Raw genomic sequence first — 25,158 nt, forward strand, 5'->3', positions numbered from 1 at the left:
ATTTAGCTTGAAATGAAAATAACAAAAATACATTTGCATAATTACAAATTAATAATACATAGTACATAGATGTTAGAATTATTATTTTATTAGGGCAGATTGTACACATAGTTCTTGTATTAGACGTCATTGGATTTGATCGTAATTCGGTTGGTTTCTGAAAGCAATGCATCTGGTTTGTACGTTGTTTTTGTGATGTCCACATCAAATAAACGTCTATCTATTATAATACAAAATGAAGTCCCAAAAACTGATATGGTGAGAACATAGTAATACGAATTGGTAAATCCATATTAAATCAAGTAAAACGAAAAATGACGGTTTAAGTTTATTAATCAAGCCCTATAAAAGTATGTTGTATTACATTCATTATTTTTAAAAATCAATCATGTCCAATATTTTCATATTTACAGAAACTATTTTCTGCGCGTGCGCAGAGCAGCACTTCCGCGTCGCCAGACGCAGCCTCGACTTCCTCAAAGGGAGCGATACGAAGTGCTGTCCAGCTCAGCGAATTTTCTACATAAATTCTTTACGAGCCGTTTGTTTTGGATTTGACTTTTAGCCTCGCCAATGTCCAAGCCTCCTCCCAAGCCGGCCAAGCCAGGTAAGAGCGCATTACTTTGGAGCTCTTGGTTAAATTCCGAAACTAGTTTAGAACACCTTGCGAGCGCGTTTCGAGTAGTGCGGGAGGACGGTAGAAAATAGACCCTAGAGAATACAGTCGGATACATTTCTCGGTTGTTTTGAGTCTCAGCCCAAAATAATTATGTAAAGGTAGCTTGTGGGCAGTGAAGGAAGGAAGTACAACAGAGAAAAGTAGTTATGTAGTTCTTGAGATTGTCGGCTGGCCTCTGACTTCCCTATTTGCACCAGTCCTGTAGGTGAGTGTGTTGCGTTTAAGGGTACAGGTTAAAAGTTGACAAGCGTCTATGAAAGCCCATCCACTCACTCACCCACCGTCCTAGCGCGGATAGAAACGTTTTAGCAAAAATAAGTTCAGCGTGCCAAAACTGACGTTCTGATGTGTACACATTTTCACTAATATAGTAAACTGTTACGTCCAGATGATGCTTTTTGTATCGTTAACATCTCCATTTGCGCACGCGCAATGGAGGGAACAACGCTTTACTTTTCTTTTTTCACGACCAACATGGCGGAAATGTGCGGCGTTCCCGACTGCTTGGAATTAGGAAATATCTCACGTGGACAAACAATAAACACCGCAGACAGCTGCAATGGCGGAGCAGAAGTCGGAGTAGGTCACATGTGAAAGTCATATTTTAACAAGTCAGGTCCCAACTAAAATTTCAAGCAAGTCGAGTCAAGTCATAAGTGGGTCATATGTCTCATCTTGTTTGGTCACAACATCCATCCATTATAAGAGCTGCTCATCCTAATTATTTTCTGTATTAATTACTCTCTGTTTTCTGAAGTCAAACTACTTGTCTTTTTTGTTTAATCAAGATGAGACATTTGCATACAATTGGTTTTACTTCAGAAAATATTCATCAAACCAGCAACTGAATCAGTTTAAAAAAGGTTGGTATGTAAATCCCCCTTTGTTTAATTAATCACTTAACAATACCATATAAAATGCAATAATTGCTTTATAAACAGCATTTGTGGGAAAATGACTACAGTAATACACTTCAGTCCCAAATACAATTTTATGTGATTATTGGATTAATCTATGGAATAATCATCAATTCTAAAAATATTCAACAGGGACAGCCCTGGTGACTTGCCTCTTGCCTGTGTACATTTGAAAATCTGTATTTTTATGGTATAGTGGCTTTTTTGTAGTGTATGTAAACACATTGAACCACCTGTATACTATGACGTGGAGTTTAGAGGCCACCTCATGTAGCTACAACGATTATATTACTTTTTTATTCAAGGATTCTATTTTTCATAAAATTAGGGGGGCGAAGAATGGTAATGTCTGCACCTCAGAGGTGAGAGACACAATAGCTCCAACATCAAATTCCATCTATCAAAATAAAACCCACAAACAAAGGTAACCTAATCTAGCATAGCCTTTGCTAAATTTAAATTTAGCTTACCGATAGCTGGTCAAACATTAAGATTTACGTCTGTTCTTGCCACTCTCCCATCCTTTCCCACCCCCACTGGCCCTGTTTCGTCATTTTCATTTCTATGGAAGAGAATCACCCCCCTTCTTTTTAACATTAGCTTTTTCCTCATTATTCATCTTTGGCTGCTGTCACCTTTCTGCCTTTATCATCCAAACCTCAGTATCACTGAAACCATCGTTATCCCTTTTCTTTTTGTTATTTTTAACGCGCGATTCGTATTTTATTTAAACACTCGTGTAGGGCTCCAACATCATTTTCCAGCTTTATAGACTACTCTATCTTTAACTTGATAGGGACTAGTCTTCTCAAGGTTTAACAACACCGTTTTATAGACTTACTTTGTCTTTCCCACGGCTGCAAATCACTAATTTACGCCTGTAATTCACAAAAGTTGTGACATACTCATCAGTTGTCTTCCCACTTCGGCTTGCCTTCAACCGTCAGTTCCCAGAAGCAGAGCCGATGCCCAGTCCTGAAAAAAGGTCATTGCGCCGTAGCCACGGTCTTTACTTGGAAGTCAATTCAGCCTCTGGAAACTTTGGGTATCTTGGGATCCGACTTGAAGGACCAAGAAAATGTCAGGTTCATCAATTAGACGTTTTATAAGACAACACCAATGAAGAGGAAAGACGCTGAATTCTTTGTCACCAGAATGCAAGGAGAACAAAGAGAACGCGCAATCTCTGCTATGCCCAGTCTACCCATGCAATACTTCTCTCTCAGTTCTGAACTTATCTCTTCGTTCCTTCTTCTTTTATTGTTTTTCATGGTCCATGTTTACTTGGGTGTCTCCAACCTAAGTGGTGGGAGTTTCATGCAAGCCATTGGAGACACGTGGACATGGTTATCTATGTGTGCATGTGTCCAAAATGCGTCAAAGCACGGCAAAAACATTTCAGTCACATTAAAAACTTTCTAGACTATACCAGCGGTGTCAACGCAGCGGCTAAAACAGATAAACAAAGTCGAGGCCTCCGTTTTGCTTCTCCCTAATCCTGCCTTCCTTTCACACTTTCACTTCAAATGGTTATTATGAAAATAGATATGAAAGCAGAAGCAATAGTCTTCATGTCATCTATTTATACTATTGTTCCAATTTGAACTGCATATATATATTACCAATGTTCATGCAATCATAGCAATAAGGCAAATGTGTGCTAACTACTTGATGATTATTCTTGCGTAAGTGTTTAAATGAGAAGATTTAACAATTGACAATAGCGAGTCTGGTTTTGGACAAAACCAATGTGGTTGTGAACGTGTTAGTACGGTGAACTCACGCAAGTCCTGAATGCAAAGTGGCTAATGTGTGAATATATGACGTGACTGAGTTAGATCGTATGACTTGACTCACTCCCACCTCTGCTTTTCAGATGTAACTATATCCACATTGAGCCCTTTCACAAAACGGATAAAAAGAAATGAATGGTTAATTGTCCCCATAATCCATCAAGGCAATGCAGTCAATTCATAACTATAACCACTGCCTGAAGTGTGCAACTCTTAAGATTACTCGACAAGAAATATGCAACATGTGGAGTCAAGAGTGCTCATGTTACATTATAGGCTTTGTAGTTAAAGGAGAAGTGTTTATTTGGACGGGAACTGATGGAAAATGCTTCCATGATGTCATCTTGAAGATGTTCACTTGAAATGTGTCACCATGAACACATTTGTGTTTGATTGCACTCGTGGAAACAAAAGTCCCTAAGATTTATTGCAGTCTCTTATACTCTTGTGCTTATTTGTGAGTGTTTGGACAAATGGACAGCTGCACCTTTTTTTTAAATTTTTTTATTTGCTTGTCTAGTTGTTCAGCTGAAGCCTTTTAGTGGTTCTTTTATGGTCAAGAAGTCATCGTACGAAACAGATTTTCTTGTTGTCCTTTCCAAAGCAGCAATTTTGGATGCTTAGATTTGTGCTGCAGTTTGTTTGTGTTTGCAAACAGATTAAAAAAAAAACATTTCTTAGCATGGAGCCTAAGCTGCCATGATGAAACATTTTTGGCCAAAGTGCTTCCACGAAAAGAACCCAACACGATAGATAATTGATCAAAATCTTGTGCATTACAAAGCCGCAACAATTCGCACAAATTGCATCAAAAGTTGTGCATTTACAAATCACTTGATGAGCACTTTCTGCATCCCAGAGGAGATAGCGTGACAAGCGGGATCTCCGTGGATTGCTGCCGCGTCTGGCAGACTCTTTCAGCGGCGGAGTTCATGTAAACAAAAGCGGGACAACGTAGCTAAACTTGACACGCAAACCTCCGCAGTCGAGTCTCTGTGGGTGATTTGGAATTGTATATTTGTGATTGTTTCATGTTCTTAATCAGTTAAACCTGCTCAGATTCGCCACCCTTCAATGCAACTGTACGCGAGGCTAACCGCAGCACAAAGTGAACTTTGTTGCAGGTTTACGGCCTTGGCGAGGTTAAGTGCGTCAGAAAATGGATGGACACCAAAGACGCAGTTTTAATAGTGAAACATTTCTTGCAGACACCCAAATTGAGGCCAAATTTAATGGCATGATCCTTGTGTGTGACAGAATGTGGATGTCGGCACCAGTGATCTTTGGGCAAACAGTGTGTGCATTTCGAGCGACGTGATGGGGCCTGCGGTGTGTTGTGAGGAATTGACATGACCGGGCCTGTGGAGTGTGCCGAAGAAGTGAACAGAGCTGAGGCTTGTGCGCGTGTGTGCCACTCACCCAGCCTCAAACACTGCTTCAGTTGTCAGCTTAAACACACACATGCTGAGCAGAATGTAAACTTTTCTATTCGTTTCAGACAAAGTGACTTGAGCTCTTGCGTAATATAAACTGGTGTCATCTAAAGGCGACAACAAGGCTGCATTCCGGCGGTGGGGCCAGCACCCCAAGCTGACGCGTTGTGTGTGTATACTTGGAGAAATGAGACATCGGGCTGCTGATGTCGTGTCATGGAGATGTGATGTCGGTGACACGTGATAAATCAATCGTTTCTGCTATCATAACGCATGTCTGCTTTATGTTTCAAGTGTAATTAAATAAAAGTTCAATGTAATCAACTGTTACTCATCCTTTTGAGTAGCTTGCAAATATAAGATGTTTATCTTGCTTATGTATGTCCAATGTAGATCATCAATATTACTTCTTGATGTTCATTTATTTTTCTTAGTTTGTGTCAGCCAATAACAAAAGCAACTCATTCAGTGTCATATTCCGATTATAAAATGAGCAAATGGGTAACAGTCAACGTGCCGGAGAGGGAAGACGAAATCTTGTTGATTGTTTTTTTTTTTCTCCCTAATTGTTAGAAATTAAATATTGCCCAAAATAAAACAGACTCAGCAAAATATCTATATCTAAACTATGGTTGTCACTATTGAATGTTTTTAGAATTGATCTTTTTATTCAATTAATCAAATCTGACACAATTTAATTTGACAAAGTGTATTGTTGTTGCTCTTTCTGTATCGTTTAGTGATTGGACTCAACAATTAAGCAATATCAGATAAGTGGGATTGATGTTGTCCCCACCTTCTCAAGGTTTCTCACTTTTCCCCTAATGAGGTTTTGTGAGTTTTTCCTTGCCCTCCTGGGGGTTAAGATCGGGGATGTCGATTGTGGCTATGTAAAGCCCTTTGAGACTGTCTGTGATTAAGGGCTATACAAATAAAATTGACTTGACTTGACTTGACCAACCTTTTTGTTCTGTTCATCGTTTTCCAAAGTCATAGCAGGTTTGCAAATGACTTGTTTTGATTAGGTAATCACAAAAGATAACCAGTCTGCATTCATCAAGGACTGCAGGAATCCGATTAAATACTGTTGAGCGGCTGACCTAAAAATATTTGGACAAGTTTTGGTTAAACAATGGCTCTTATCAAAATGATGACTCGAATATTATAATAGTTGTCTATGAGTGTGTCCGTGATCATCTGTTTATGTCACTGTCTGTGCATGTGCGTGCACCTGTCCGTCTTTGTGCGTGCGCGTCGTGCTCTAACTTGTGGTGCCGCATTGCACTGAATCCATAATTATCCAAATTGGCCAGAACAAATGCAAACCTCACGTGTGCATAACTTTTTGTTGTGGTTAGCATCATGCCTGCTCTGCTTGTGCTCAATCTTGTGTCGTCGTTTGTTGTTTTGCTTGCAGGCCAAGTCAAGGTGTTCAGAGCCGAGTTCACCTTTGACCCCAGAACGGTAAGAATGTTTTGTTTCTGAGCAAAGGATGCAGTCAAATTATGCGCAAAATACGCTTTGTGGCGAAAGAGGGATTGTTTTATCATTTTTGAGTGTAGCAGATTCTCCCATGCAAGTACTGCCTACCGTTTAAAAATGCTAGTAGCAGATTTTAAATTAGCCACTCGAAGAAAATGCAGTGGAACCTCAGTCAGTCAGGGGTTGAGATTAGCCTGCTCATCCTACCGTTGCCAGTACAAGTTCTGTGTTAGGTTACCATAGCAACCAGACTGGGGCTAGAGGGTTGATCATGCGTAGGAGTGCTGAAGCCCTGAGGAAAAAAGCGAGTTGCCCTTAGGACAATTAACTCATTCGCTCCCATTGACGGATAAACACGTCAAAGATTTTTATTTTTTTTACTCGGCTGGTAGTGAATGAGTTAAAGAAAAAAAGAAATTTTCATTCGTTGTGGCACCACTTCATCACCAAGCAGCCGAATTACAGTGGTCTTTCTTTTAATTTAGTCTTTCCGTTTTTATATTGTTTGTTGGTTTTTCCAAGAGTGAGCCTTACTCAAACATGGACCACTGTCATGAACGTCAGTATGACACAATTCTGAGCGTTTGGCTTTTTTTTTTTTTTTTCTTTTTGGGACACTGATTCCAAAATATGATTCAATGTAATGCGAAGTGGCAGAACATTAGATGATATGTTAATTCAAGGATCAAAGCATTATCTATTCTCCAGGTTTATATTTTGGCTTTTTATTTTGGTTATTTTTTTTTTTGTGAGACTTAATCCAAAAGATGTGGATGATAATGTCATGTACAGTTTAAAAAGCTTGTGCGATAGCAACACTTTAACCCTGGAGCAGATTATTTCCTACGGGAAAATGTGTTAAGAAATAAAAACTAATCTGGGATGTCCGGGTTGTGTTGTTCAAAGGTTGAAAAATCAGGAAATGTTTTCAAGATCCAACACACAAGCCGCTTTTTGAACTGTGACGCCGTTGTTGTTGTATGTTGCAGCCCGATGAGCTCTACTTTGAAGAAGGAGACATCCTCTACATCTCTGACACAGTAAGACAGACCTTGAAGAATCCGCTTTTGCAGTATGTAATGTATATCCAAAACATTTTCCTTCGAGGGCCACATAATAACTGAAGTATGTAAATAAAGACTTTACATGGACACATCAAGCAATTATACATTGTTTATATCCATATCGATCCACCTCCGCTGAATAAGAATAGAGTATTGTGTGGACACGCCTGTCTCCCTCAACATATTCCTGTTGTCCTCAGAGTGACAGCAACTGGTGGAAAGGCACATGTCGGGGGAGGACGGGCCTTATTCCACGCAACTATGGTAAATGGAAAATGACATTAAAAGTCTTCCGTCTGTAAATCTCAAGTCAAAATGCTTCTCGTCCGTTTCAGTAACAGAGCAGGCTGAGTCTATTGACCACCCGATGCATGAAGCAGCCAAACGAGGTGTGGCGACCGCTCGACTACCTCATTTGTCCCATGTTTCTATAAATTGTAATTGTTCCACATGTATTTATTGACTCAGGGAATCTTTCCTGGCTGAGGGAATGTTTGGAGAACAGAGTGGGAATCAACGGCCTGGACAAGGCTGGCAACACTGCCCTCTACTGGGGATGTCATGGAGGACATAAAGGTACAGTGATGGGGACTGAGCATTGCCACGAATGATACTTTTCAGCCATTTAATGAACTCCGGAAGAAAAGTAAAATACATAGACAATGAGCCATCTTGCACAAGCCCAGTTGTCAGCCACAGCTCACACTTGGACGTTCAAAAGCAGACCTGTGACATCACACACTGTCCCCACCAGGCCCCCACTTCTTAAAGGCACATATTTAACACACAAACACTACAATTCATCCAGTATTTTCTATGCATTTTCACTATAACATGTTTTGTTTTTAATTATGTGCTTTTATAGGTTTAAGCATGTTTCAATACATTTAGAGTGTCTGAGCGGTAAAACTAGATTTAAAAAAAAAAAAAGGATGTAAAGATTCATTGAAAATGAATTTTTATATCGTTATAAACTGCTAGAAATATGCATTGATAAGAAAAAATAAAATAATCGATTCGCAACCCCACGTTAACCAGAGGCGGGTCTTTTTTTAATTTAATTTTTTTTTTTTACATAGGTTCGCCGGCCTGTGCACAATTTAATGTTCTCAACGCATGAACCTTTACTCCTACCTGATGTTAGATAGTTGTGCGAGTGCCGATCATTTTAAAGGAACTCGGTCTATAAAAGTTATTTGTGTCATGTTTCCTGTCTGACTGTGATGTATTAATAATTTCACTTAGTCATCACGTGTTTGATTCTCTTGTTCCTTTTAGATGTTGTGGAGCTTCTGCTCACCCAGTCCAGCGTGGAACTGAACCAGCAGGTGATGACATGTTCAGAACAATTCGGGAGGAGAAAATTTAAATGGACAATCAAGTGCATTTAAATGAAGATTTGTCTTGTAGAATAAGCTTGGGGACACTGCTCTGCACGCTGCTGCCTGGAAGGGTTATTCTGACATTGTGGCCATGTTGCTAAACAAGGGTGAGTATTTAAACCTGTCTGTTGTATTAGGGGTAAGGTGTTAATTTGTCCAAATGAAATTTTCAGATTTTTGTTTCCATCCATCCATCCATTCATTTTGCATTCCATGCACATAAACAATGATGACACCACTATATTGCAATATAGTTGGTTCAGCTTTACAGATGCCGCCAACATTTGCTTGTTGATGCATGCGTATTGTGGTAAAGATAACTATAGTGACACATGCTGCTAATTAGTTATAGTATTGGTGATTTGGTCATTTTATTGATTAAAAGTAATGCTGTGATAATTACATTGGGATAGGTTTCTTCACTGTTAACTTGAGCTTTAGATGTCGTGTATGCTGTGTATTGTGGTCCAGACATCTACCTTGACAAATAATCCTTGTAGTTATAGATTACCGCCGCTCATAGTATTTTTTTTTTCCCGAAGGTGATGATACACAAGCAACAAAAACCTTTGTATCTTTAAATAGAATGCAAAGAATTAATGACCAAACATGGCTCACCAGTTTTCTTAGTTGAGCCGCGATCGCTCCTTACTTAAACCTTGAGCAACTGTGTCATTTTCAGTCGACAGCAAGAGACAAAATGGCCGCTTCTCTGAGATGGATAAAAACAGGTCGATTTTGCTCCTATATTTATATTCCACAAATGCAATTTTAATCAGAATATTGTGTTTAGACTAGTGGGGGCTCATAGAAGATAATTATTGTAAATTCTTACATTGACTTCCTTTTGAACTGGTAGTAGCATTAAACAGTTATGAAGAATTGTTTGCTCATGAACCTCACAGCCACAATCTAACTTTAATTTTTGAACTCCAGACTAAAAAAAAAAAAAAAAAAGTCATGTCGGATCACATGAGTTACAATTGAATATGAAAGGTGTACTTTCTTGTCGTTTTCACGTTCAGAGGCGCGGACAGACATCCGGAACAACGAGAACAAGCTGGCGCTGGAGATGGCCACCAACGCGCAGTGTGCCTCGTTGCTCAAAAGGAAGCTGGCAAGCAGTAAGTCCATATCCTCCATGTTAACTTCAAATAAAGACAAAAAGAAAAAAAACACCACTTGTCCCCCCCCAGCTCACACCCGCTCGCACAGCAACGCTGAGGAGTATTTGGACGACGAGGACTCGGACTGAGGTCAAGGAGCCTGCAGAGGTTTGATCAGCAACTAAAAAAAAAATGGACCTTGTCGTCTTATCCCCTCATCGGCGTGGTTGTTACTGTAACTCTATTCTGAATCAAGCCCTCAGCATCACAGCAGTGCAAATTCAAACCTGAAGACAGCTAATTGTCGAGTGTTGTTGCACAAAAGGGACCAAAAACGTAGTAACACATTGATTCCATACAACTGCTGATGGTGTTTGTAGACTTTGATTTGTATGTATGAGCACAGATTTTTCTTATATTTGCGCCTTAGTCAAATAAAGAAAAGTGTCATTCCGCATCTTTCTGAATATTATCTAAAATAATCGTAAACATATCAGCTGTTCTTTCCATTTTCAAATGGCAAAAGAAAAATGACATTTTGTTGTTTTTTTTTTACACAAATGACAAAATAACTTTTTTTATTGCCAACTTAAAATGCAAGTCACAGTTTTAAAACACTCTTGAATTCCAACGCGGAAGTAAAGTGTTGCTGCTTTAAGAGAAATGTTCGAGGAAAACAAAGTGCCTTTTGTATATGGAACAGATTGTCTTTATTTCTACCTGCTTCTTCTATCTGCAATTAAAAGAGTTGTAACTTAAAACATTGTTAGCTTTTGTTGAACACATGCACATCGGCTGGGTTTGAAATTCATCTACTGTATGTTTTTATTTTATTAACCAGCTTTGATTTACATGCAAACTGAAAAGGAAAAAAAAGGATGAAATTATAAAAAGGTTATGTGAGAAAAAATGATTCTTGTGCTTAACAGTGTTGGCGGTAGCGAGTTACTCCAAAATACACATCTTCCAATAATAACTAATCAATCGTGTTACTTTTTCCTGTCACGCAATCCAACTACACTTACACTTCAGATAAGACAAAATGGCACTGCACAGATAATATTTTCTTCGACTTGATGGCGACATCATTATTTCAATGAGTAGTACCCTTCCTCCCTAAAAGTAGTTATCCACCTCCAGGATGCAGCAGGGAGAAAGCATTGATTTAAATGATTTAAAAATTGCATACTTCTCAGCCATGGTGATCTCACACACGCATAATGTGAATGCAATAAACCTGAAGGAGTGACATCATGCATTGTAATGTTTTCAGCATGTTGACGACTCGTGTGTCTGAACCATACCACATAAACGACAACGGAGGAAGGCGAGAGGTTCACGTTTTTAAACTGCCACTATTTTGGGTTTGTGTCGAGGGAAAAAACACCACATTCTGTTATGTGAACTGGGTGTTATCTAGCTTCAATAACATTTAGCGCCAAGCTGTAATATTCCAAGAAAAAAATTCATGTTTTGAGGAAAAAAGAAACCGGAATGTCGCAAGAGAAACGTAAGGTTCAGAGAAACGCTTCAAATTGGCCCTAATAGGAGCATTCAAGTATTCATGACTTAAGACAAAAGCTCTGGAAAAGTCCTTTTATTACAAAGTCAGCAAAGTGAAGACATTCCAGAGAAGGCAGAAAGACGTCGACTTCCATGGACTCATGCTACATCAGCTGACAAAGAAAAGTATTTTTTTTCATACACTGATAACCACTTTTGGTGAAAGATCAGTTCTGTCTGATGATCAACTTAAAAGCTAATTTTGTAATACGTTAAGTTACGCCCCCCCCCCCCCCCCCAAAATATTGTATTTGAAATCATTTTGAAGAAAAAATAAACATTTGTGGAATGATTTTGTTTTTGGGTAAACAACAAAATGATTAAACAATTTCATATTCATATAAGAAGTTACCAAGGCACGTTTGCTTGTGCAATAAGGCCTTAAAAACCATTCCATTATGGTTGTCATGGAGATTTAAAGGGAGTCATTTGTCAAAAATTGCCCAAAATGATTGCTCACAATATGAAATGATCTAGCAGACACAAAAGAGGGTCTTGAAATCAAAATCCAAACAAGCGTTTTACAGAAGTAATGTTTCAGCAACGCTCGATGTAAACAAGAGTACAAATAATTGCCTTTTTGACTAGAAGTAGTCAACACTTTTATCCTTCACATCAAAAAACGTTTGACATGCTTTCACAACAAATAATTGGAATAAGAAAAGGGGCTGCAGAGGAATTATCACACAAACATTTTTTGCATCCTGTAACAAAATGATGGGGCAGCTGACAAACAATGAAGCTGTGAAGAAGCGAATGTGCAGGGTTCTGGCTCAGCCTGTCGCCATGGAAACGCTACACTGGCTCACTGCTTATAAATATAATTTTTAATGATTTACTGATATGATGAACATGTCCCCGTTGTAAGTGTGAATACTTTATGAATATGACCATACACTAAGGAGAGTACATTAACATATGGACATGACCACATTTGGGCAAGACTACTTATGGACGTGACTACATATGTACATTAGAACATGGATCTACCATATATGGTCATGACTCCCATTTGATGGACTTTAGCACATGGACATGACCATATAAGGCCAAGACTCCATATGACAATTTAAACATTCCATTTTATGGTCATCGGGACACAGAAATGACCATATATGAACCCGACTACCGTACGTGCCAGGATACGGATGTGGCCGTTACTACTGTACATGGTCATATGAGCCTTCATTTCTCTAGAAGGGGGTCTTCATGTACTTATGGGTCATTGGGGGAGGCTGTTATTGGCAGGCAGGCCTTCACTTTTACAAGGGCTACTATTAAACAATGCTACTGGTATAACATGTCAGAGACTGTTACTTGCTGTTGTTTTGGTGGGCAACAGAGTGTAAATGATAGCATCTCTGAGCTGAGATAAGAAGGGAAGCTTTAAGTGGGTGAAGCACCCAAGACTAATTGGTGCTTGGCCTTATTAGAGAAGTGACCTCTAGGGAAATATGACGTGTACTACCAAAAGAAAATGTATTTGTTTCTTTGTAGACTGTCAAGCAGCATGACATACAACTCAAACAAAAACAAATCTGCCCCCCCCCCCCAAAAAAAAATAGCCAACTTTTATGGCTGAACGATTACTTTACCAACATGAATCTTGGAAGGATAAAAGGTGTAGTGTGACACATACAAGGAAAGCGGAGGAGGAAGAGCAAGATGCTGTCGTACGCTCTAGTCTGTAAGATTTTGTCAAACGGATATGCTGGCAGGCGGTAGAGAATTTATGGTTCATGTCTGCTTGCATTTTATTCCAAGTGTGTCTCTGCAGCTTTTGAAGAGAGACTCACACTTACATTAACACATTTTCTTGAACTAAAAGGACGAGTTAGAAAGGGAAAAACAAGTTTAGAGCTAAAAAGTATAGCATTCATAAAAATCAGATTACTTCTCTTTAAAGCCTGGTCAAGGCTACCAGAAAAACATTATATAAATAATGAAACTTTTTCTTTAAATAAATAATGTTTGGAAAGTTAAAAGAAATTAAATCAATGGGATAAAACTAATGACAAGCTGCGAATAAAAATTTCCCTCCAAGAAAATAATTTCTCACATTGAATTGCTTTTCTCATCTTTTTTTTCTGCAAAAATGAAAATATAGTCCTTTTTTTCTTTGCAAGTACCAATGAGTCTTCTTTCTTTTTTACAACTGTACAATAGGGCTTGCAAATTAACCCATGGGGAGAAAAAGCAGATCTTTTTTTTTTTTTAAAGCATTGATAAAAAGATAATATAAAAACGAGTGATAGAAAGATGTTCGCTAGTGAGACTCTTCCAGATTTGTCCTCTCTTCAATGGCCTGCTTCACAATTTCGGCTAACTTCAAGCGATCCACCTTGTCACAGAATGCTCGACCTGCAACACAAAACACCAAATTAGACTTGCATGCTACCTGACGGAGTTTGAGAGATGATGCAAAGAAAAATAGGCAAACGTGACCAAAGGCAGCTGTGGGATTTGTGGCGAGCTAGTGTATTTGCTGCCAAAGGGGCAATAAAAAACGTATTGCGCAAAGCCAGGGAATATATTTGTATATGTGATTTCCAAGTATTTACTTTGAATACATTCTCAAAATACCCCCCCTAATACCTTTTTTGGGTCCCTCAACGCTCACAACCATAAAAATATGTTTTACAATACTCTGTCCTTTAGATTTTTGGTTAATTTTACAACAGAGTAAGAATTTTTGTTGTGGGGTGAATTTGGAATATCCTTACCTTACCTAAAAAAAAAAAGACAACAATCAATAACCGATTTAAAAAAAAATAAAAAAATAAAAAAAATAATAAAAGCAGGCAACCAGTTCAGGGTGTGCCCCGCCGACTGCTCGAAGGTGCGATAGGCTCTAGCACACCCACTACCCTTGTGAAGAAAAGCGGGTTGGATAAGATTTTTAGTTAAGATGTACACAATCTAAAGCAGGCATCACCAAATGGCGGACCGCGGTCCGGTTCGGACCGGACCCATGGCCAATCTGTGATGAATTTTTTTCAGGCCGCATTCGCAAACGTTGGCGCTGCAATTCTAGTAAATACGGAAAAGGCGTCACTGATTTGAGCCTCTTTTGTTTACGATCCACTGCCAATTGCGCAGCAGACCGGAAGAGAGTGCTGCTGACAGTATGCCTTGCTAAAAAGTTAGCAAGGTTGGTGCGTGTTGTTTTAAATGAATGGACGGAGAAATTTAGTTTCGTTCTGGCTGCAGCCGATTCAAAACCAGTGTGCATCATATGCTCTGAAACCGTCGCAACATTGCGAAGCGCCACTACGAAACAAAGCACCGCCCTTTTGTGCAACGTTATCCGCTGAAGTTTGAGGTGAGTGCACGCAAAAACATCGAACTTCGAGTGCAGTACAACAGATTTTTACATTTTCGTTTATATCCCAGCGGCATGCAAACGAATATTCAGTAAAAGTATCATGGATTTTGGGGAAACATAAACAACGTTCAAGTGATGGGGAAGTTGTGAAGGAGTGCCTAAATGTGGTTGCACAAACATTATTTAAAGGAAAACACAAAACCCAGATGTGTGAAATAATCTACAAAATCCCAATGGCCCTGACTCCGTTCCAACACAGATTTAAGTCACTGACAGGGCAGTCACAAACTCATTTTTCTCATTAAGAGAAGTTAAAAAAATATTCAAAAGAAAAAGTGGTGTCAAAGCTCATTTTGAATTAGTTTTTCATGAGGACAGCCATTTTTATTGATTGTGTACTGAACATGTTGACCTGGTTTACTCGGATAATTAGGCTTTCCGTTTTTTTTAGGCTGATAACTCTTTGATTTAACAAAAAAAAAGGTAAAAGATGTTAACTCAATGCTTAGAGCTTGATATAGTTCTGCAGGAGATATTTTACTGTTTTTTTCACCCTTAAATTCCTGGAGCCACATTTTCTTGAATGTGAAATAAACGCCTTATATTTATTTGACTGGCAAAGGTGTTTAATGGGAACATTGCTAAATATTTTGTATATAAGTGCGCTCTGTTGAAAATGACTAAATATTGAAACTATATAAAAATGTGAACGTAGGCTAGACATTTCGGGAAGTTGGACTTTGGTTCGGACCTTTTAATTGGAAGAAATTTTCGTTGTGGACCTCTGTGACTTTTAATTGAATACCTTTGATCTAAAGCTAAAAGTTAAGCAACAGCGTCCTCATCCAAACAGGAAGTGAACACTGACCGTCCCAACTGAGTCCCTGCAGGCCATCTCGCAGCAGTTTGCAGTCCCTGTTGAACCTCCACGCTTCAAACATCACCACGTTCAGCTTCTCGTCCTCATTCTCTCCTTAACACACACACACACACACACACACACACACATATGCACAAACAATTGAAATTTAATTATTTGACATTAGTTTCTATACATGTTTTTGGTTACTGACCAGCCTGTGGAAGAATACACTGTGCAATGACATCACGTAGTTTCTCCAGCGCTACATTGGAGTCCTCGTCTCCGTTCTCTGGGTCGTGAATGAAGAAACCGTCACTGGGCTTGGGGCTGGGACAAACACAAGTGCACATACTGTTCAGACATGCTGCACTCATCTTAACTTTGAAATCAAAGTTTACTATTGGCCGATATAGGGTATGCTTATAAATTGTGTTTTATTCAAATATGCTACATAAGCCCCTAAAGGGTTATGTAATTGAAATAAATATGAGCAAACATACCCGAGTAGTTTCCTCTTCCTGAGGATTGGGTTGTTGACGGAGTTGAGCGGCTTCAGGCTGATGTTCAGATCCTGAATTCTCATGTTAGCCAACTGCTCTGCATGGGCCTGCTGGATGCCTGCCACAACCGCCTAAGATACAAAGTCATAGTTAACCCCTGACTGTCAAATTGAATTATTTAAAACAACTCCAACTGTGTTTTTGGCCACTCCCCACCACCCACCTTGTCCATCATCATCTGAGCAGAGGGCAGCACGTTGTCCAGGGCCTCAGTGCAGTTGAGCCACGGGTGAGACAAGACTCCCTCGATGGTCAGCCTCTCCTCTGGCTTCACCTTCAGCAGCCTGCAGGGCGTACGAGGAGGGAAGGTGAAGGAGAGCGAGAGTTGGGGATTAACACCACAAGTTTGATGAGCATTTTCTTTTGAACAGTAGTATCATATTGAATGAACTTTAAAGGAAAATTTGTTTTTTTTTGTCATTACTGTAAATAAAAATAATAAAATGTCTGACATTCTCTCTTCAACCCATTGTTGCTTCGTCAGAGTGAGAAACTGTATACACCACCACATACACTGCTGGGCTAATGGAGAGACCGGCTTTTGTGAGTGGCGGGGGGGGGGTCACCTGAACTTTTAGAGTAGTGGTGCTTTTAATTCCAAACCTGAGTGTCGGGCAAAAAAAAAAAAAACTCATTTCTAAGAAGACAAAGCTTTTTGACTTGTGAAAGCGGCCCTTCATACACTACATGTGGCAAATGGACACTACCTGTCTTGAAAGGAATAATTTCAGGTATTGTCTGTATTACATCAATTATTTCCACGACAAAGGCAGATGTGTTTTTATATGTAACCAACATCCAAAAGTGGACTCTTGTCATCTTCTCTGCGAGCATGCAATTTTGGATCACAGCACAGAGAGCTAAAATTAAACCACATATCCCTACTTCTCGACATTCCTTAATGTGTTTGTCACATGGTTTTACCTATCCATCCAGCTCAACGTGGTGAGGGTTGTGTGGAGTTGCAGTCCAATCCAGCTGAATTTGGGTGAAAGGCGGACTAAACCTTGAACTGGTCACAAGTCGGTCTCAGGGTACCAATAGGTTGAAGAGCATTCATTCACGCTTGCTGATTTCATCATTTTTTATGATATTACCGTAAATAAATTGATCTTTTAAATGTTATGTAAAAATGTCCTGTACGGTCAATGTAGATGTTACAATGACAAGTAAACCATTCAGTTCGATTATTTAAAGGCGCCAGAATACTGGGGCACAGTAGGAGAGCTACTTAAGTACCTGACCGTGTGCCAATTTGAACTTTTCCTGCCCATTAGGACAAACCTGTACATTCTGACAGGGGGACTAACTATGGAAATTAGTCTTGTGATTTTAATAGTACTGCATTTACATTTTTTTGGTAATTATGGAAATGTTCATTAATGTACACTGCTCTCTATTGTACAGATATAGTAAATAACTAAACCTACTTGCGCACGATGTCCTTTGCCATCTCTGAGATCTGACTCCACTCGTCTTCGGGGAAGTCAAAGCTGCCCATCATGATTTTCTTTCTCATGTCCTTGGGAATGGTGCGACTGTGATGCTTGGAGTAAAATGGAGGATAACCGCACAACATCACGTAGATGATGACGCCCAGAGACCACAAGTCACAGCTCTGGAAAAAGACAACGAGAGAGTGAATTTCCAGGGCCCTTGCCTATTTTACTATTTCCATGTACATTTCTACGGACGCCGATCTGATTTTACTGTGTTTACACTGACAGTAGACAGGAATCAACTTGCATGCCCAAATTGCATGTAATTAACTCCACAAGCATAAAAACAAACAAATCCGAATTGTGACCCTCAAACCACGCAATCCAGCCTAAGACATTGTAAGTGAATTAAAGTGCAGCGAGACGAGGGGGATCCCAGTCTGACCTTGTTGTAGGTGTAAGGAGTGGGTGAGGTAGGTATGATTCCAGACTTTTCCTTCTGGTGTCTTCTTTGAGCCTCAAGTACCTAAAGAGCAACAAAACTGTTTGGTGTGTATTCTATTTTGGGGGTTTTCTGTTAGTTTGTTTCTTACTTGAGGTGCTACATAGTAGGGAGTGAACTGGGGTGTCATCAAATCCCCCTGATCTATTTTGGCAAAGCCAAAGTCACACAGCTTCACGGGGGCATCCTGAGGAAAATAAGGTTAAGAAAAAAGAAACACACAACAACAGCAAAGTACAGTGTGAAGTCAGAGCATATGTGCAAATTCCTCTACCAGAGAGTTATCCTTGAAGAGCAGGTTCTCTGGCTTCAGGTCTCGATGTGCAATATTTAAGGAGTGACAGTGTTCCAAGGCTTGACTAATCTGTAGGAGTGATATCACACGTTTATGTGTGTGTCTAAACAATTGCTAATTGCCATATGGCGTGCTGATCTAGTGTGACATCAGCTGCTGAATCCAAGCAGGAAGCTGCTAACAAGACTGCTAGACGTGCAGTTAGTCATTCGACAAATAAAAAAAAAAAGGCTTAGCACTCCTAAAACATATGTACAGACGACGCTGGTTAGAGATCACGATGAAGCAACTGACAGCTTGCTTGATTGTGCCATTGCCTACCTGCTTTGTGACCTCGCTAGCCATCTTTTCAGTAAAGTGCCTGTGCTGACTGATTCTGTGAAACAGTTCACCGCCTTCCATCATCTCCATGACGATCAGAAGCCTGGCTCTGCCCCAACCCCAAAAGAAAAATCTTAAAAAAAAAGGAATTACTAATAAAGAAACGAGATGGATGGACAAAGTTACCTCGGGCTGGACTCATGTGGGAACTGGACACTGTTGGCATACACTTCCAAGATTTGTACGATGTTTGGGTGGTCGGCACACATCATATGGAGTCGCACCTGCAGGCAGAGGCAGTGAAGTCTTTCAAATCCATGCATGTAGCATTGACTCTGTGATATGTTCCAACTGAAAACGCCGCATGGACTGTGGCTTTCCTTTTCTGCAAGCATTAATGTACAAACTTCAGCAATACAGTCTGGGTTTCTGTAACAGATAAGTGGATGCGTTCCGCCAAAAATCTTCGGTGTCACAGTGGCTGAACCACGATACAGCAAGGGAACACTGTACAATTTTTTTCTCATGCTACCTTGGTGTTGTGAACTTAAGAAACATATCAGTTCGCTTGAGATCTTGGTGTAGAATTACTTTCCTATCTGTCCATTAACACAAGCATGTGCAATATTTTAAGTGGTTAGGGGCGAAAACAAGTTAGGTAACCATCCATTTACGTAGCACTAATCTTTCTTTTTTTCCTCCAATTTTGAATTCATTGAAGACTCATGAAAATCTTTACAACTTCTTACTTTCGTTATTGAAAAATGAAGAAAAAAAAAGAAAATTAACTGCCGACCATCCAAGAGTATGTCAAAGTCCAACTTAATCTGGGATAGGCTCCAGCTACCAACACCCCCACGAAGACAAACAGTACACAAATTGAATGGGTGTGTGTGAATTTTTTTTTTTTTAAAGTGTGGTGTTTGTATTTTCTCCCCTGAGCGCACATTTTGAGAACATGCTGTACTTTTGTCAAAAACAGAGCTCATGATTCAACTGAGATGAATATTTTTCCAGCTGCGTCAGGAGAGGTTGCATGATGACAGCATGCCTTAAAAGCAGGAGGCTGCCACCGACACAGAGAAGCACCAAGACGCAGTGTTTAAGAATATTACATCCTCACAAAGTGAGGAAGCGCGAGTGTGAGACCTCACCGCAAATGAAACAAATTCAAGTGCAACAAACAAGAGGCAGTGATTGTCTAACCTCATTTCTGGCTTTGGGGCGATCAATGAGGATCTTCAGGGCCAACCGTTCCTGTGTCGACTTCTTCACACAAACTCTTAATGAAGACAAAACAGAAGGAGTAAGTCACTGGTGAACGTCAATGCAAGGCTGCATCAACCATGGTAGCTCAACTGGAGTTGACAGAGTTTACCAACTTGCTACAATGTAAAAACGTCGACTCCCGTTGTTATTGTTGGAAAACAATGTTTTGATTTTGAAGTGGCACGTATGCCACAGAACTTCAAACTTTGGAATCACCACAAAACTTGTAGCAGATGGTCGGCCACTCATGACAACTAGTTGCAGACCCCCACACACTAGAACGTGACGTGAAGTTGACCAATTTTCGGGGGGTTTGATGGGTTTCTGATAGATCTATTTGTAAATTAAAAGCTAAATAGATTTTAAGAAAAGCTGTCCTTTTATTGTGTCAACATGAATTTGTTTTGGTTAGCGAAAATGCTTAATCTCTGTGTTTTATAGGCAACATCAAATTGACAAAATACTACCTACTGTGTTCTCTAAAATTCAAGGCTATTGGACTATGTGATCACTGTAAAACAACATCACCCTTAAAAGACTTCCTATGTGATATTCAGCTTGGCCCAAAGTTTTTCAGCTGGAGGGGAAAGGTGACTCACAGAGCAGTGGAGATGGAGCTCGGCTGAATAATATCAATGTTCTGTTTGAGCTAAATTAAAAAAGTGCAGCGGGTATATTACAGCCAATTTCAGAAACAAAAGCGTAGAAATATGGAGTGACTCAGAAGTGTTCCAACCGCGACAAGTAAAGTCGGAGTCATCCAGTTCCCGAGTAATAATGTCCATCAGTCAAATGTGTTGAGTTTCTCGCATCTAGAGAACATAAACAAAATTACGCAACTAGAGATTTTCTTCACAATGGTACTACGGCACATGCTGTTCACCAAAACCATGTTAAACACTTGCCAAATTTGATTTCACAGGGAAACAATGACAACTTTGAATACCATCTGAAACTGACTGTAAAATCAAAGCACACTTTCGAGGTCCTCTCCTCTTGTGGTGGTCTGAAGGAGAATCACACCAACCAAGTCCATACAGAACTTGACCTTTTGATTAACCTCATCTGAAATGACAGCTGAGCATTGTCAGAGAGCTCAGCGGACTCTTCTCAATTGGTCAGGAACACGGAGGATTGATCATAGTGGACTTTTGACACTGCTTACTTACGTTGTATCTCAGGTCAGACTCACCTGACAGGTCCACTGATGCCAGCGCCTAACTTTTGCGTCCAGTTTATGCTGTATTCCTCTAGAATGGATGCCTCCTGCAATTAGGGGATAGGTATTAATCAAAAGTGAGCCAAACAAAAGACAAAATGTCATCCATCTGATTTGTTCTTCATGTAACCACAAGCCGGTTTTAAGGCGACTTGACCAGTCAGCCAAATACGGACGATTATTGAGCATGTTATCCTTTGTCAACTCCATCTTATATCACATCACACTCGATATTATCATGGCCAAAGTGGACACTCTAGTGTTGTGTTTCAGTTCTCGGTGGTACAACCCAGTCAACCCGTTATTAAGCACATTCTGACCCAGTCGTGAAAGCAGAGGCACTTGAGATCACATTTTACTGCTGACTTGGATGCCAGGATGGTGACACATGTAAGATAGCAGGCCAGGATGGAATCTCAGAGGCAGCGTAGTACTAAATGCCAACAAGTATGATGCTTGAAATTGGGGATTAGAAATAAAGTGCAGAATATATATTTTATAAAGAGATAGAAATTAAATTACGATTATGACACTCAAACAGTACAAAAAAGGCATAATCTTAAAAAAAAAAAAAGAAAAAGATTACATACAATATATTTTATTAGCTATAAAGTTGTTATATTTTTATGTTATATCCATTGTTAAGATGGCCCTCATTTCACAATATCAAATACTATAGTGAGTACCTATGTGCATTAGTAAAAATATTCATGTTTATATTAATAATTGAAGCCTATGCAGTTACATTAATCATGTATGTTTTATTTAACATGATCTGATCAAAACAATAAATACATCAGCCTTCAGGCTTGTTGGCGCTGAATTCATGTGTATTCAATATTTACAATGTCTATTTAGCACCACAGAGTACTAAGTTTTGAGAGCTACACAATAATAGGTCTCAAAATTATATATTTAATTTATCTTTGCTAAAGGACTGTGTTTTTTATTGATTTAAGTTTATATTTACGTATATAGATATTGTACATTAATACATAATGTAAAACATTCTGGGGTATAAAGATATGCGTTTTCATATACAGAATCTCATAAACAAAACTATACTTGACGGCAAGTAGTACAGTTGGTCTTTCCTGTCCTTGTATTTTTAAAAATCATAGCTTTTATTGTTTTTTACTGGTAAAGTGGCATTTTCTGTCATGTTTGTAAATGTAACTGTACATTGTAAAGAAAATGGCAAATAAAATTTAAATCGCAATATAATGTTCTCCTAAAATTGTTCAACCCTAGTGGACACGCACATGTGTAAATGTAAACATGAAAGAAAGGCAGCTTTGCCGTCTGGGTGGGGAATTCAAATTAAAAAATAATACAGATGGAACAATAAATACGCAGGCGAGAAGGATTTCCAATTCCATCGCACATATTCAAGTTTAAATTACAGTCTCAACGTAAAGCATGTGTTTGTTGTATATATGCATGTATAAAATATGTCATATTTTGGAAATTGTTCAAATTGCAATTAATTACGATTAACTATTTTTTAAGATGTGATTAACTCGATTAAATTGTTTAATTGTTTGACCGACCTAATACACACTTTTTTTGTTTCAACTATAAATTAACCTTGAATATGGCTCGCAGGCAAGTCAAACGCACAATTGATTATGCTACTAAGTAGCCCTGCAAAGGGTGCTTGGTGTCTGCTGAGCTCTCGCTGCTTAGATAAATCCTTCTCAGTTCCCTTCTGCCAGAGCTGACTGAATGACTAACTATGATACTTTGAGAACTGAACCGCATGTTAGATTACAAAGTCACAAAGGGCAAGAAGGCAAGATGGGCGACTGCTGTACACACTTTACTTAATTGTTTAATACTTATAGCCTGCAAGTGTTTTTCATACAATGGCTGTAACTGACATATCGGGATTACAAAGGGTGAACTACCTTCACAGATGCGTAGAAATAGGTCCGTAAAATAACCATTGCAGTAACCATTTATTTGATTATTTTATATTCATAACCTAGCTATGCGCTGTAATTGTGACCTTACTACTAGGTCAGGGCAGATTAGGGTTCGATTTGGGCGTGTTCCAATTTACACGTTCCAGTATAGTATCCGCCGTGGGAATAAACTCTGTCGTAAACCAAGGGTCCCCGTACATGCCAAATGACAGTTTTCCTTCCCCAAAAGTTACCTTGATGAAGTTATCTGCGCTGTTATCTTCCGACATGATGATCCACTTGGCACAGCTGTCCCCGTATGATCTCACACAGTCGACAGTGGAAACAAAGACTTCACGCTTGACCTTTAAACAAGCCTCGTTCCTGTATCCCTGATCTGGACCAGGGCTCGTTATATGACCACTAACGACAGGGCATGGGGACAAAGTAACGAGCGACCACCACCCTCACCCCCACCCCCACCCGGCTGGTGCGATGCGGCGTCAAGTCAGCCCAACCCGGCTCACCACCTCGGGGTCCGGCTCGCTCTTCCTGTCGCCTTGGATCCACCGTAGTGACCATGTAGAGTGCTAAACACCGAGCGAGGTTACCATAAAAGCCACAGACGGCAAAAATGTTGCGGGCGAGCTTACCGCCGAGGCGGGAGGCTAAAGGACAAGGGTGTATTTTTAGTGGGAGCAATGAAGCTAGCTAACGATGTCGAGGGCGACTCTTGGGAACTGCTAACATGCGTCCTAATAGAGCGTAATACCTCCAATTCTGGTGAACTAATACACTACAGTCACATGGATTTTAACCCAAAGTACGCTCTACTCTTATCTTAAACCTACACGTAAACCACTATGAACATTCTCAAAAGACTAAACCCCGGAGTAGCCTGAATGTGCCGTCGAGCTCGAGCTTAGCTAACACGCTAACGAGTTGGCTCAGGTGACAAGTTAAGTTTGCCGCTTTTAGGAAGCGAAAACCGCATGAACATCCTTCCAATGGGGATGCCTACTGACCGCCGGTGGCTGTCCGCCGAAAGAAGTGTCTCCCCCTTTGAGGCACCCAAAGAGTCCAAAAAGTACCTCAACAGACGCAGGCATTTATTATGCTAATTTTGTAGCATCATGTCAGAGGGGGTACAGCTCGAATGGCCTAAGGTACACAATAGGAGGTATCCCATATTGCCTGATCAAAATGTTTTAATTAGGGTCGTTTTAACATAAAAAAAAACTTAAACTATAAAATGTAAAAATCAAAATAAAACATTTAACACATTTTAAATATGGTAAAAAATAAAACATGTTGACGGGTAAAAACATTTCGCTCAAAAGGTCTCAGAATTTGGGGAAATATATCAATTACATGCTTTGCTTGACGTCTACAAAATAACAGACAGTAACAGAAAGCAAATCTGGCAACGCTCACGTGATGGCGTTTACCTCAATTTACATTTTGCGATGACTGTCCGCGCCAGGGAAACAAGAGATAGTAAACAGTTTATGGTTTTATTGTTGTTAATACTATCGGCAATGTACAATTACAATGTATGTAATGTCTTATAGTGCATTTAATTCAACGCATGTAGCGTGTTAATTACCGTACAATAGAAGCGCATGTGTATTCAGTGTGTTGCCGGCTCACGTGGATGCCGCAACACAGCCTTGGAGGACTTCCTGAAAATAGTCCCATTAAGTAGCGTTTTTCTTTCAAACACAAGTATGACCGTGTTTGGTTGATTTAAACGTGTCTTTAACGCACTGTTCGCCGTAACCCTGCGTTGTTGTTAAATGTGGCACGGTTATATTTTTGTGGCTTCGGGCGCCGAGTGCCGTTACGCATATCTAATATCCCTCCGCCATTTTTTTGTCCCCTTTCAGACTGTTTTGGTCTTTTCGATGTTAGCAACGGAAACAGCCCGAGACAGCACTAAAAATCTATTTTCAGATTACAAAATAATTTCATTCGGATTAACGCAGCACGTTGGCAAGGGGTTCAACGCCAGTATTTATTTCTGCAGAGCCGTTTTCACGTGTT

General features: G+C 39.7%; 2 protein-coding genes across 2 annotated transcripts; one reads left to right on the forward strand and one right to left on the reverse strand.

Moving 5' to 3' along the window:
* Positions 1 to 439: 439 nt before the first annotated feature.
* ostf1 (osteoclast stimulating factor 1) lies at positions 440 to 10,617 on the forward strand. The gene is made up of 10 exons (XM_088294079.1): positions 440 to 607; positions 6,240 to 6,286; positions 7,294 to 7,344; positions 7,569 to 7,632; positions 7,704 to 7,757; positions 7,837 to 7,944; positions 8,647 to 8,696; positions 8,779 to 8,857; positions 9,776 to 9,874; positions 9,947 to 10,617. Exons 1-10 carry the CDS (start codon positions 574 to 576, stop codon positions 10,003 to 10,005), a joined length of 645 nt encoding a protein of 214 aa, XP_088150205.1. The 5' UTR covers positions 440 to 573; the 3' UTR covers positions 10,006 to 10,617.
* An 821-nt stretch (positions 10,618 to 11,438) lies between these two features.
* mapkapk5 (MAPK activated protein kinase 5) lies at positions 11,439 to 24,741 on the reverse strand. The gene is made up of 14 exons (XM_088294140.1): positions 23,370 to 24,741; positions 21,185 to 21,258; positions 19,930 to 20,005; positions 18,910 to 19,007; positions 18,724 to 18,832; positions 18,382 to 18,471; positions 18,199 to 18,294; positions 18,051 to 18,131; positions 17,597 to 17,784; positions 16,330 to 16,450; positions 16,107 to 16,237; positions 15,818 to 15,933; positions 15,613 to 15,717; positions 11,439 to 13,780 (listed from the first exon to the last, which is right to left on the reverse strand). The coding sequence occupies exons 1-14, from the start codon at positions 23,403 to 23,405 to the stop codon at positions 13,686 to 13,688; spliced, it is 1,416 nt and encodes a 471-aa protein (XP_088150266.1). The 5' UTR covers positions 23,406 to 24,741; the 3' UTR covers positions 11,439 to 13,685.
* Positions 24,742 to 25,158: the final 417 nt, after the last annotated feature.

The sequence above is a fragment of the Idiotropiscis lumnitzeri genome, chromosome 1, assembly GCF_059441095.1.
Source record: "Idiotropiscis lumnitzeri isolate Australia: NSW breed Sydney's pygmy pipehorse chromosome 1, RoL_Ilum_1.0, whole genome shotgun sequence".
Classification (NCBI taxonomy): domain Eukaryota; kingdom Metazoa; phylum Chordata; class Actinopteri; order Syngnathiformes; family Syngnathidae; genus Idiotropiscis; species Idiotropiscis lumnitzeri.